The sequence below is a fragment of the Oncorhynchus kisutch genome, unplaced genomic scaffold (assembly GCF_002021735.2).
Source record: "Oncorhynchus kisutch isolate 150728-3 unplaced genomic scaffold, Okis_V2 scaffold4032, whole genome shotgun sequence".
NCBI classification, from domain to species: Eukaryota; Metazoa; Chordata; class Actinopteri; order Salmoniformes; family Salmonidae; genus Oncorhynchus; species Oncorhynchus kisutch.
Genome location: NW_022265977.1, coordinates 116,029 through 129,279, shown reverse-complemented (window position 1 = coordinate 129,279; position 13,251 = coordinate 116,029). Strand labels below are relative to the sequence as shown.

General features: G+C 44.4%; 1 protein-coding gene and 1 long non-coding RNA gene across 12 annotated transcripts in view; one reads left to right on the top strand and one right to left on the bottom strand.

The window, feature by feature from the left end:
* Positions 1–1,302: 1,302 nt before the first annotated feature.
* LOC116373378 (uncharacterized) lies at positions 1,303–2,983 on the top strand. The gene is made up of 2 exons (XR_004209549.1): positions 1,303–1,885; positions 1,927–2,983. It is a non-coding gene; the product is annotated as an uncharacterized LOC116373378 (long non-coding RNA).
* Positions 2,562–13,251, bottom strand: part of LOC116352985 (transmembrane channel-like protein 6) — a 44,158-nt gene continuing 33,468 nt past the window's right edge. For 5 of the 11 annotated variants that reach the window (XR_004209542.1, XR_004209546.1, XR_004209545.1 and 2 more), the window contains exons 15-23: positions 12,796–12,893; positions 12,540–12,635; positions 8,545–8,620; positions 7,743–7,876; positions 6,913–7,089; positions 6,581–6,659; positions 4,161–4,259; positions 3,603–4,035; positions 2,562–3,506 (exon numbers count right to left, since the gene is read on the bottom strand). Coding sequence is in view for 4 of the 11 variants with exons in the window: in XM_031821915.1 (XP_031677775.1) it covers positions 4,021–4,035; positions 4,161–4,259; positions 6,581–6,659; positions 6,913–7,089; positions 7,743–7,876; positions 8,545–8,620; positions 12,540–12,635; positions 12,796–12,893 (774 nt within the window). In the remaining 7 variants the exon portion in view is untranslated. Of the gene's footprint in view, positions 4,036–4,160; positions 4,260–6,580; positions 6,660–6,912; positions 7,090–7,742; positions 7,877–8,544; positions 8,621–12,539; positions 12,636–12,795; positions 12,894–13,251 lie in introns of all 11 variants that reach the window. The other 6 variants (XM_031821915.1, XM_031821917.1, XM_031821918.1 and 3 more) reach the window with 2 other exon arrangements.

Here is a 13,251-nt window from a genome sequence, read left to right as displayed (position 1 = left end):
GTCAAAACTAGTGCACTATATTGTGAATAGAGTGCCATTTGGGACGCAATCTGTTCGTTTTAAAGTAAATAAGACAACGGACTTGTGGATTTAGAAAATATATATATGCATAATAGGTGTAGAAGTTGTGTATGTATATGAAGTGGAATCCTCAGACTGTAATGACTTGATAGACTTCAATTATCATTTTGATCAATGCTACAGAAGATACAGAATCAAGTTTCTGATATGAAAGGCAATGGAATATAGCCCCTCATAGGCTGCGTTTACACAGGCAGACTAATTCTGATCCATTTCCACTAATTGGTCTTCTAACCAATCAGATCAGGGTCTTTTCCCAATAATTGGGTCAAAAAAACAGAATTGGGCTGCCTGTGTAAACACAGCCTTAGTAACAAGGGTTCACTAGAACTGATTGATTGATCAGAATTGTCTCAAACGACCACATAGCCTACTGCCACATATGAACTCACCAGCAGAGAGGGATGGAGACTGCCACACCTAAACATAGGATACTAGCAGAGTGAGAGATGTCTGGATGGATGGATGATACAGTAGGTGGGGAATGGGAGAGATGTCTGGATGGATGATACAGTATGTGGGGAATGGGAGAGATGTCTGGATGGATGGATGATACAGTATGTGGGGAATGGGAGAGATGTCTGGATGGATGGATGATACAGTATGTGGGGAATGGGAGAGATGTCTGGATGGATGGATGATACAGTATGTGGGGAATGGGAGAGATGTCTGGATGGATGGATGATACATTATGTGGGGAATGGGAGAGATGTCTGGATGGATGGATGATACAGTATGTGGGGAATGGGAGAGATGTCTGGATGGATGGATGATACAGTATGTGGGGAATGGGAGAGATGTTTGGATGGATGGATGATACAGTATGTGGGGAATGGGAGAGATGTCTGGATGGATGGATGATACAGTATGTGGGGAATGGGAGAGATGTCTGGATGGATGGATGATACAGTATGTGGGGAATGGGAGAGATGTCTGGATGGATGGATGGATGATACAGTATGTGGGGAATGGGAGAGATGTCTGGATGGATGGATGATACAGTATGTGGGGAATGGGAGAGATGTCTGGATGGATGATACAGTATGTGGGGAATGGGAGAGATGTCTGGATGGATGATACAGTATGTGGGGAATGGGAGAGATGTCTGGATGGATGATACAGTAGGTGGGGAATGGGAGAGATGTCTGGATGGATGATACAGTAGGTGGGGAATGGGAGAGATGTCTGGATGGATGATACAGTATGTGGGGAATGGGAGAGATGTCTGGATGGATGATACAGTAGGTGGGGAATGGGAGAGATGGATGGATGGATGGATGGATGATACAGTATGTGGGGAATGGGAGCGATATGATATGGCGCTCTCTACTGGAGGTTTTGAGAATTACAGACATTTGTATTTTGCTGCTTCCAACTCTCCCTGGGTGAATAATACTGAATGGTGCTTTTAGCCACATATGCTTTTGTACAAGGATAATAATGGGTTATACTTTAGTATCTCTAAAAGGTTATGTGATTAACTGGATAATAATGAGTTATACTTTAGTATCTCTAAAAGGTTATGTGATTAACTGGATAATAATGGGTTATACTTTAGTATCTCTAAAAGGTTATACTTTAGTATCTCTAAAAGGTTATGTGATTAACTGTTTGAACTCAATGAAGGGTTGCACATTTTTGGTAACTTTCACAAAATGTTCCTGAAATCCCGGTTGGAAGTTTCCTGGAATCAGGAGGGAATTAACAGAGAATCTAGGAATCATCCAACCAGGATTTCTGGAAAACCTGGGAATTTTGCAACCCTAAACTCAAGCTACTTTGGAGTTGATATTTATTGGATTAGGTGGATCATGTACGAGTGCTATTCTACTTCATATTTATTAGGTGGATCATGTACGAGTGCTATTCTACTTCATATTTATTAGGTGGATCATGTACGAGTGCTATTCTACTTCATATTTATTAGGTGGATCATGTACGAGTGCTATTCTACTTCATATTTATTAGGTGGATCATGTACGAGTGCTATTCTACTTCATATTTATTAGGTGGATCATGTACGAGTGCTATTCTACTTCATATTTATTAGGTGGATCATGTACGAGTGCTATTCTACTTCATATTTATTAGGTGGATCATGTACGAGTGCTATTCTACTTCATATTTATTAGGTGGATCATGTACGAGTGCTATTCTACTTCATATTTATTAGGTGGATCATGTACGAGTGCTATTCTACTTCATATTTATTAGGTGGATCATGTACGAGTGCTATTCTACTTCATATTTATTAGGTGGATCATGTACGAGTGCTATTATGACAGGAAAGTGATTCTTTGGAAATTGTCGATATATTTAGCTCTTTTTATGGTGCTGATTGCATGTCTGTAGTACATTATAATTGTGTTGACTAATAGAAAGATGTATGTTTCAATGATTTATATTAGATTTCTCCACTGAAAAGTACAAGTGCAGCATAACCACTAGGTAAACATCAGATAAGCAAATACACACACAAATATGTTAAAACATTTAATTTCGTATAAAGTATACAAACAAAACAATGTAAAAACAAAGAGACAATCAAATAACGTGCTGTTCCAATGGTTGATCTTCTAAGACCATTTCCTGTTTGAACGAACCAATCAGATCGCCCGATACTAAGAGGTGGATTCTTCCTACAGAGTCAGTAAACAGAGGATGCGTCCAAAAAGGTACCCTATTCTCTACATAGTGCACTACGTACGACCAGCGCCCTATAAAGTTGTGCACTATGTAGGGAAGAGTGCCATTTCAGAAGCAGTGTGTGGACCACCAATTAACATAAAAACATCAAAATCATTTTATATCAGAAACGGAAAGAAATAACCTGTTCACAGTTGGTATGAAATGACTGTTGACAAAACACCTGTTTATACAATAAAAACATCTAAAGTAATTTTTAAAAAAATCATACTATTTACAATTTTAAAAAAAATACAAATCCTATATTTCACAGAATTCACGCTGCTTAACAAAGCCACTGTTTTCATCCTTGGTGCAACGTTGGCAGCTTATTGGCATTTGATATGTTCCCTGTTCAAAGTTGTGAGGGAAAAAAATATTGTTTCTAAAAAGCGCATTCCGTTCTGTGTCCCTACAAGCACACCGTATCCCAGTCTCGTTTCCTCTTCACCCCTACATCCTCTCTCATGACCAGGGCTTCCAATCCAAGTTTAAAAAAGGACAAAGATCCTTGGCTGAAAGTATTGAGCGTCGATAAACCATTGTTTTGTGACAGTGGCATGTCCTTTCATTTACATGAAGAATAAACAGTAAGGTGGAGCCTAGTTACAGTAAGGTGGAGCCTATGGCCTGGCCATAGTAAGTTCATTAAAACTCAGTGGTATTTCCTATGTAGCCTAGTTACAGTAAGTTGTAGCCTAGTTACAGTAAGGTGGAGCCTAGTTACAGTAAGGTGGAGCCTATGGCCTGGCCATAGTAAGTTCATTAAAACTCAGTGGTATTTCCTATGTAGCCTAGTTACAGTAAGTTGTAGCCTAGTTACAGTAAGGTGGAGCCTAGTTACAGTAAGGTGGAGCCTATGGCCTGGCCATAGTAAGATCCTATAAAGTGGTCTTTCCCTATGAGGTGTAGTCTGTTATTGGAAGAGGGAAAGCCTGCTTTGTCCCATTCCCAATCCTATTCCCAATCCTTATAAGGACCAGCTTCCTGGGAAAGAGTGTGGATCCTATCAGATTCACGTTTTGGCGTCTGTGGGATTTGTTATTGTAAAGAAGTAAATTCCTTTATAGTCCCAACTCAGCTTCCTGGGAAAGAGGACATCCTATGAGAATAGTTTTCCAGTTGAAGAATCCCTTAACAACTCTTCCCAGAGGCAGGAGAGGAGAGCTACATCCAGGTTGGTCCATTCAGGACATTTTCTGAGATATTCCCTCTAATGAGAAGGGAGAGAATGCCCTTTCAGTAGTTGGAATGCTAACAGTTGGAATCCTGGGAAGAGGACAGGAGAAAATGGTCAGAAATGTGAGCCAAGAAAAATTGGGAACAAAGGAATGCATGCAGCCATGCACACACACTCCTCCTTCAGGCACAGACTCTCTCTCTCATACACACACCTGACTGGCCTGACTGGTGAGTCTGCGAGGGGAGAGGGGTCGTTTCTGCTGGTGGATGGCCTGGAGACGAGTGATCAGGAACTTCTTATCATCCCCCTCCTAGAAACACAATGATACAGGTCACCAGGGAACAACTGTAGCTGGCCATTAACACCTTATACACAGTGTGAGAACACTCCATTATCACCTTATACACAGTGTTAGAACACTCCATTATCAACCTATACACAGTGTTAGAACATTCCATTAACACATTATACACACTGTTAGAACGCTCCATTATCACATCATACACAGTGTTAGAACACTACATTATCACATTATACACAGTGTTAGAACAATCCATTATCACATTATACAGTGTTATACACAGTGTTAGAACACTCCATTATCACATTATACACAGTGTTAGAACAATCCATTATCACATTATACAGTGTTAGAACACTCCATTATCACATTATACAGTGTTATACACAGTGTTAGAACACGCCATTATCACATTATACACAGTGTTAGAACAATCCATTATCACATTATACACAGTGTTAGAACACTCCATTATCACATTATACAGTGTTATACACAGTGTTAGAACACTACATAAACACCTTATACACAGTGTTAGAACACTCCATTAACACATTATTCAGTGTTAGAACACTCCATTATCACCTTATACACAGTGTTAGAACACTCCATTAACACATTATACACAGTGTTAGAACACTCCATTATCACCTTATACACAGTGTTATACAGTGTTAGAACACTCCATTATCACCTTATACACAGTGTTAGAACACTCCATTATCACATTATACACAGTGTTATACACAGTGTTAGAACACTCCATTATCACCTTATACACAGTGTTAGAACATTCCATTATCACCTTATACACAGTGTTAGAACACTCCATGACAAGTTAAGTGGTTGTATACACAGAGTGTTGAACGTACATTTTCTACATTGACATTTTAGTCATTTAGCAGACACTCTGATCCAGGGAGACTTACAGTAGTGAGTCATTTAGCAGACGCTCTGATCCAGAGAGACGTACAGTTAGTGAGTCATTTAGCAGACACTCTGATCCAGAGAGACTTACAGTTAGTGAGTCATTTAGCAGACACTCTGATCCAGAGAGACTTAGTTAGTGAGTCATTTAGCAGACACTCTGATCCATAGAGACTTACAGTTAGTGAGTCATTTAGCAGACACTCTGATCCAGAGAGACTTACAGTTAGTGAGTCATTTAGCAGACACTCTGATCCAGAGAGACGTACAGTTAGTGAGTCATTTAGCAGACACTCTGATCCAGAGAGATTTACAGTTAGTGAGTCATTTAGCAGACACTCTGATCCAGAGAGACTTACAGTTAGTGAGTCATTTAGCAGACGCTCTGATCCAGAGAGATTTATAGTTAGTGAGTCATTTAGCAGACACTCTGATCCAGAGAGACTTACAGTTAGTGAGTCATTTAGCAGACACTCTGATCCAGAGAGACTTACAGTTAGTGAGTCATTTAGCAGACACTCTGATCCAGAGAGACTTAGTTAGTGAGTCATTTAGCAGACACTCTGATCCAGAGAGACTTACAGTTAGTGAGTCATTTAGCAGACACTCTGATCCAGAGAGACTTACAGTTTGTGAGTCATTTAGCAGACACTCTGATCCAGAGAGACTTACAGTTAGTGCATTCACCTTATGATAGCTAGGTGAGACAACCACATCACAGTCATAGTAAGTACATTTTGTCTCAATAAAGTAGTTATCAGCAAAGTCAGTTTTCTACAGGTACTTATTTACTACAGTGTTATTATGACAGTACTGTAATAAAAGGAGGTGAACGTTTTCTATCTGGATAACACTGTTATGAAGGGTTAAGTCACACTGTTATGAAGGGTTAAGTCACACTGTTATGAAGGGTAAAGTCACACTGTTATGAAGGGTAAAGTCACACTGTTATGAAGGGTTAAGTCACTGTTATGAAGGGTTAAGTCACACTGTTATGAAGGGTTAAGTCACACTGTTATGAAGGGTTAAGTCACACTGTTATGAAGGGTTAAGTCACACTGCTATGAAGGGTTAAGTCACACTGTTATGAAGGGTTAAGTCACACTGTTATGAAGGGTTAAGTCACACTGTTATGAAGGGTTAAGTCACACTGTTATGAAGGGTTAAGTCACACTGTTGAAGGGTTAAGTCACACTGTTATGAAGGGTTAAGTCACACTGTTATGAAGGGTTAAGTCACACTGTTATGAAGGGTTAAGTCACACTGTTATGAAGGGTTAGGTCACACTGCTATGAAGGGTTAAGTCACACTGTTATGAAGGGTTAAGTCACACTGTTATGAAGGGTTAAGTCACACTGTTATGAAGGGTTAAGGTATTGTATAAGAGAGTTGAGAGACGTTACGTTTTCTATTTGCTCCTGCAGCAGACTGATAATCTTCCTCTGTCCATCCACCACCTGGGTGTTGAAGTAAATCACTATCCTGAGAGACACAGAGAGACAGTATGAAAACACACAACAAACTTCTCCTTTACAGAGATACTGACAGAAATGATCAAAGCAACCTGAAGGAACTTAGTTTGTGTCAAATCCCTCAAGCCATCATCCTGCTTACAGGAAGATACCAGGAACAGAGGTTCTCCACCATGTAGCTAGCCTGTCTGTGTCAGTCTGTCTGTGTCTGTCTGTGTGTGTGTCTGTCTGTGTGTCTGTCTGTGTGTGTGTGTGCAACTCACAGGAAGATCCCAGCAGCGAGGAACAGAAACAGAGGGTTCTCCACTATGTAGCTGTGAGCCCAGGCTAACCAGGCCAGGTTAGGGTTGTGTGTCTCCAACTCCTTCACCCACAGCTTCCCTGACTGGAACATAGTGGACAGGCTGCGGAACGGACCACATGACTCAGACGGACGGATGCTGGAGGGAGAGGAGGGGAGGGAGAGAGATTGATATACTACGTTATCTATGTGGATAATGTATATTGCAGCAGTGTGTGTTCAACATCTTCGGTGTGTGTTCAACATCTTCAGTGTGTGTTCAACATCTTCAGTGTGTGTTCAACATCTTCGGTGTGTGTTCAACATCTTCGGTGTGTGTTCAACATCTTCGGTGTGTGTTCAACATGTTCGGTGTGTGTTCAACATGTTCGGTGTGTGTTCAACATGTTCGGTGTGTGTTCAACATGTTCGGTGTGTGTTCAACATGTTCGGTGTGTGTTCAACATGTTCGGTGTGTGTTCAACATGTTCGGTGTGTGTTCAACATGTTCGGTGTGTGTTCAACATCTTCAGTGTGTGTTCAACATCTTCAGTGTGTGTTCAACATCTTCAGTGTGTGTTCAACATGTTCAGTGTGTGTTCAACATGTTCAGTGTGTGTGTTCAACATCTTCAGTGTGTGTTCAACATCTTCAGTGTGTGTTCAACATCTTCAGTGTGTGTTCAACATGTTCAGTGTGTGTGTTCAACATCTTCAGTGTGTGTTCAACATCTTCAGTGTGTGTTCAACATCTTCAGTGTGTGTTCAACATCTTCAGTGTGTGTGTTACTGACAACTGTCCATCTCTCCTTACCTCCACATGGTGTAGCTGACACAAACAGCAGCCCCCAGGAAGGAAGGGCAGCAGAGGAGGGTGATGAAGATGGTGCTCATCTGACTGGCCCTATAGGGCTTCCTAGGGGACTGGCAGTTCATCATCACACTAGTCTGGTGGGGGGGAGACACACACACACACACACACACACACACACACACACACACACACACACACACACACACACACACACACACACACACACACACACACAGAGAGAGAGTACTGTCAGGATACGGCCAGAGAACAGTTTGTGAGTCAAGACAAGGTTAAAGGTCAGTTGACATTCAGTTGTAGTTGGATAGTAATTCGTCTACATAGTCCAGTTACCAGTATGATCATGGCACAGTGATCAGAACAGAGGTGTACCTACCTGCTTCCTGTAGAAGAGAAGTTACCAGCATGATCATGGCACAGTGATCAGAACAGAGGAGAACCTACCTGCTTCCTGTAGAAGAGAAGTTACCAGCATGATCATGGCACAGTGATCAGAACAGAGGAGAACCTACCTGCTTCCTGTAGAAGAGAAGTTACCAGTATGATCATGGCACAGTGATCAGAACAGAGGAGAACCTACTTGCTTCCTGTAGAAGAGAAGTTACCAGCATGATCATGGCACAGTGATCAGAACAGAGGAGAACCTACCTGCTTCCTGTAGAAGAGAAGTTACCAGTATGATCATGGCACAGTGATCAGAACAGAGGTGTACCTACCTGCTTCCTGTAGAAGAGAAGTTACCAGTATAATCATGGCACAGTGATCAGAACAGAGGAGAACCTACCTGCTTCATGTAGAAGAGAAGCAGTAGTTTGATGATCTGTACAGCAGGAAGCAGAGGAGTGAACAACACCCCCAACCTAAATAACAGACATGATACAACATTACTACAACATAGACATGATACAACATCACTACAACCTCCACAACACAGATATGATAAAACATCACAACACAGACATGATACAACATTACTACAACACAGACATGATACAACATCACTACAACCTCCACAACACAGATATGATAAAACATCACAACACAGACATGATAAAACATCACTACAACCTCCACAACACAGACATGATACAACATCACTACAACCTCCACAACATCACTATAACCTCCACAACACAGACATGATACAACATCACTACAACCTCCACAACATCACTACAACCTCCACAACACAGACATGATACAACATCACTACAACCTCCACAACATCACTACAACCTCCACAACACAGACATGATACAACATCACTACAACCTTCACAGCACAGACATGATACAACATCACTACAACCTCCACAACAGACATGATACAACATCACTACAACACAGACATGATACAACATCACTGCAACCTTCACAACACAGACATGATACAATCTCGCTACAACCTCCACAACACAGACATCACTACAACCTCCACAACATAGACATGATACAACATCACTACAACCTTCACAGCACAGACATGATACAACATCACTACAACACAGACATGATACAACATCACTGCAACCTCCACAACATAGACATGATACAACATCACTACAACCTCCACAACACAGACATGATACAACATCACTACAACACAGACATGTAACAACATCACTACAACCTCCACAACACAGACATGATACAACATCACTACAACCTTCACAACACAGACATGATACATCACTACAACCTTCACAACACAGACATGATACAACCTCGCTACAACCTCCACAACACAGACATCACTACAACCTCCACAACACAGACATGATACAACCTCACTACAACCTAAACAACACAGACATGATACAACATCACTACAACCTTCACAACACAGACACGATACAACATCACTACAACCTCCACAACACAGACATGATACAACATCACTACAACCTTCACAACACAGACATGATACAACCTCGCTACAACCTCCACAACACAGACATCACTACAACCTCCACAACACAGACATGATACAACCTCACTACAACCTAAACAACACAGACATGATACAACATCACTACAACCTTCACAACACAGACATGATACAACATCACTACAACCTCCACAACACAGACATCACTACAACCTCCACAACACAGACATGATACAACCTCACTACAACCTAAACAACACAGACATGATACATCACTACAACCTAAACAACACAGACATGATACAACATCACTACAACCTCCACAACACAGACATCACTACAACCTCCACAACACAGACATGATACAACCTCACTACAACCTCCACAACACAGACATGATACAACATCACTACAACCAAAACAACACAGACATGATACAACATCACTACAACCTTCACAACACAGACATGATACATCACTACAACCTCCACAACACAGACATGATACAACACTACAACCTAAACAACACAGACATGATACATCACTACAACCTCCAGAACACAGACATGATACAACATCAGCAAAGCACTTTGAAACAGTTTTTTTGATGTTGCATAAATGCAACCCATCCTACACACAGATATTGTCATGAGTTACCTGTTACCAGGCCTAGGTTGAGGCTAGGTGCAGGGTTAAGGTACAGGGTTGAGGCTAGGTGCAGGGTTGAGGCTAGGTGCAGGGTTTAGGTGCAGGGTTGAGGCTAGGTGCAGGGTTTAGGTGCAGGTTTAAGGCTAGGTGCAGAGATGAGGCTAGGTGCAGGGTTGAGATTCAGGGTTGAGGCTAGGTGCAGGATGGAGGTGCAGGGTTTAGGTGCAGGGTTGAGGCTAGGTGCAGGGTTGAGGCTAGGTGCAGGAATGAGGCTAGGTGCAGGGTTGAGGCTAGGTGCAGGGTTGAGGCTAGGTGCAGGGTTGAGGGTAGGTGCAGGGTTGAGGCTAGGTGCAGGGTTGAGGGTAGGTGCAGGGTTGAGGCTAGGTGCAGGGTTAAGGCTAGGTGCAGGGTTAAGGCTAGGTGCAGGGTTGAGGCTAGGTGCAGGGTTAAGGCTAGGTGCAGGGTTGAGGCTAGGTGCAGGGTTGAGGCTAGGTGCAGGGTTGAGGCTAGGTGCAGGGTTAAGGCTAGGTGCAGGGTTTAGGTGCAGGGTTGAGGCTAGGTGCAGGGTTGAGGCTAGGTGCAGGGTTGAGGCTAGGTGCAGGGTTGAGGCTAGGTGCAGGGTTGAGGCTAGGTGCAGGGTTGAGGCTAGGTACAGGGTTAAGGCTAGGTGCAGGGTTTAGGTGCAGGGTTGAGGCTAGGTGCAGGGTTGAGGCTAGGTGCAGGGTTGAGGCTAGGTGCAGGGTTGAGACTAGGTGCAGGGTTGAGGCTAGGTGCAGGGTTTAGGTGCAGGGTTAAGGCTAGGTGCAGGGTTTAGGTGCAGGGTTGAGGCTAGGTGCAGGGTTTAGGTGCAGGGTTAAGGCTAGGTGCAGGGTTTAGGTGCAGGGTTGAGGCTAGGTGCAGGGTTTAGGTGCAGGTTTAAGGCTAGGTGCAGAGATGAGGCTAGGTGCAGGGTTGAGATTCAGGGTTGAGGCTAGGTGCAGGATGGAGGTGCAGGGTTTAGGTGCAGGGTTGAGGCTAGGTGCAGGGTTGAGGCTAGGTGCAGGAATGAGGCTAGGTGCAGGGTTAAGGCTAGGTGCAGGGTTGAGGCTAGGTGCAGGGTTGAGGCTAGGTGCAGGGTTGAGGGTAGGTGCAGGGTTGAGGCTAGGTGCAGGGTTGAGGGTAGGTGCAGGGTTGAGGCTAGGTGCAGGGTTAAGGCTAGGTGCAGGGTTAAGGCTAGGTGCAGGGTTGAGGCTAGGTGCAGGGTTAAGGCTAGGTGCAGGGTTGAGGCTAGGTGCAGGGTTGAGGCTAGGTGCAGGGTTGAGGCTAGGTGCAGGGTTAAGGCTAGGTGCAGGGTTTAGGTGCAGGGTTGAGGCTAGGTGCAGGGTTGAGGCTAGGTGCAGGGTTGAGGCTAGGTGCAGGGTTGAGGCTAGGTGCAGGGTTGAGGCTAGGTGCAGGGTTGAGGCTAGGTACAGGGTTAAGGCTAGGTGCAGGGTTTAGGTGCAGGGTTGAGGCTAGGTGCAGGGTTGAGGCTAGGTGCAGGGTTGAGGCTAGGTGCAGGGTTGAGACTAGGTGCAGGGTTGAGGCTAGGTGCAGGGTTAAGGCTAGGTGCAGGGTTTAGGTGCAGGGTTGAGGCTAGGTGCAGGGTTTAGGTGCAGGGTTAAGGCTAGGTGCAGGGTTGAGGTGCAGGGTTGAGGATAGGTGCAGGGTTGAGGCTAGGTGCAGGGTTGAGGCTAGGTGCAGGGTTGAGGCTAGGTGTAGGGTTGAGGCTAGGTGCAGGGTTGAGGTGCAGGGTTGAGGCTAGGTGCAGGGTTGAGGCTAGGTGCAGGGTTGAGGTGCAGGGTTGAGGCTAGGTGCAGGGTTGAGGCTAGGTGCAGGGTTGAGGCTAGGTGCAGGGTTGAGGTGCAGGGTTGAGGTGCAGGGTTGAGGTGCAGGGTTGAGGCTAGGTGCAGGGTTGAGGCTAGGTGCAGGGTTGAGGCTAGGTGCAGGGTTTAGGCTAGGTGCAGGGTTTAGGCTAGGTGCAGGATTGAGGCTAGGTGCAGGGTTGAGGCTAGGTGCAGGGTTGAGGCTAGGTGCAGGGTTTAGGTGCAGGGTTGAGGCTAGGTGCAGGGTTTAGGCTAGGTGCAGGGTTGAGGCTAGGTGCAGGGTTGAGGCTAGGTGCAGGGTTGAGGATAGGTGCAGGGTTAAGGCTAGGTGCAGGGTTGAGGCTAGGTGCAGGGTTGAGGTGCAGGGTTGAGGCTAGGTCAGGACCAGGGTTAGAGTTTATACCAGGCCAGTGTCTGTCCGTAGATGAGTTCCAACACGTTCCTGGAGATGTCAAACACAGGCTTTCTTTTCCTCTTCAACACCCTCTGAGAAAACAACCTGCAGGGAGAAGAGACATAAGAAGATGAGGGATAAAGGGTTGAGAACGGGGAAGAAAGCAATAGAGATTGTATAGCGCGTTGAACGAGTTGCCGAGTTTATGAGCAAGAATATGAGAGAAAGAGAGAGAGAGACACACACACACAGACAGACAGCCCACCTCCAGAGGAACTCTCCAAAGAAGGTGTCCAGTATGGTAAAGATGAAGTCCATGAGGAGGAAGCGGTACAGCTCTTGTCCTACAAAACTCTCCCAGCACTGACAACAACACCACAACAAACTACATCAACAACAATAACAGCAATATCAACAACACATGAGACACCAGTCATAACAGCAGCACAGATTTCATTTTGAGTACATAATGCTGTAAATGGAATGTTGGGATAGAATCGGAACGTTGGGACAGAATGGGAACAGATACGGAACATTGGAACAGAATGGGTGGGTTGGGACAGAATGGGGACGTTGGGACAGAATGGGAGGGTTGGCACAGAAACGGAACGTTGGGACAGAATGGGAACGTTGGGACAGAATGGGAGGTTGGGACAGAATGGGCACAGAATGGGGACGTTGGGACAGAAGCGGAATACTGGAACGGGAATGTTCCTCTCAC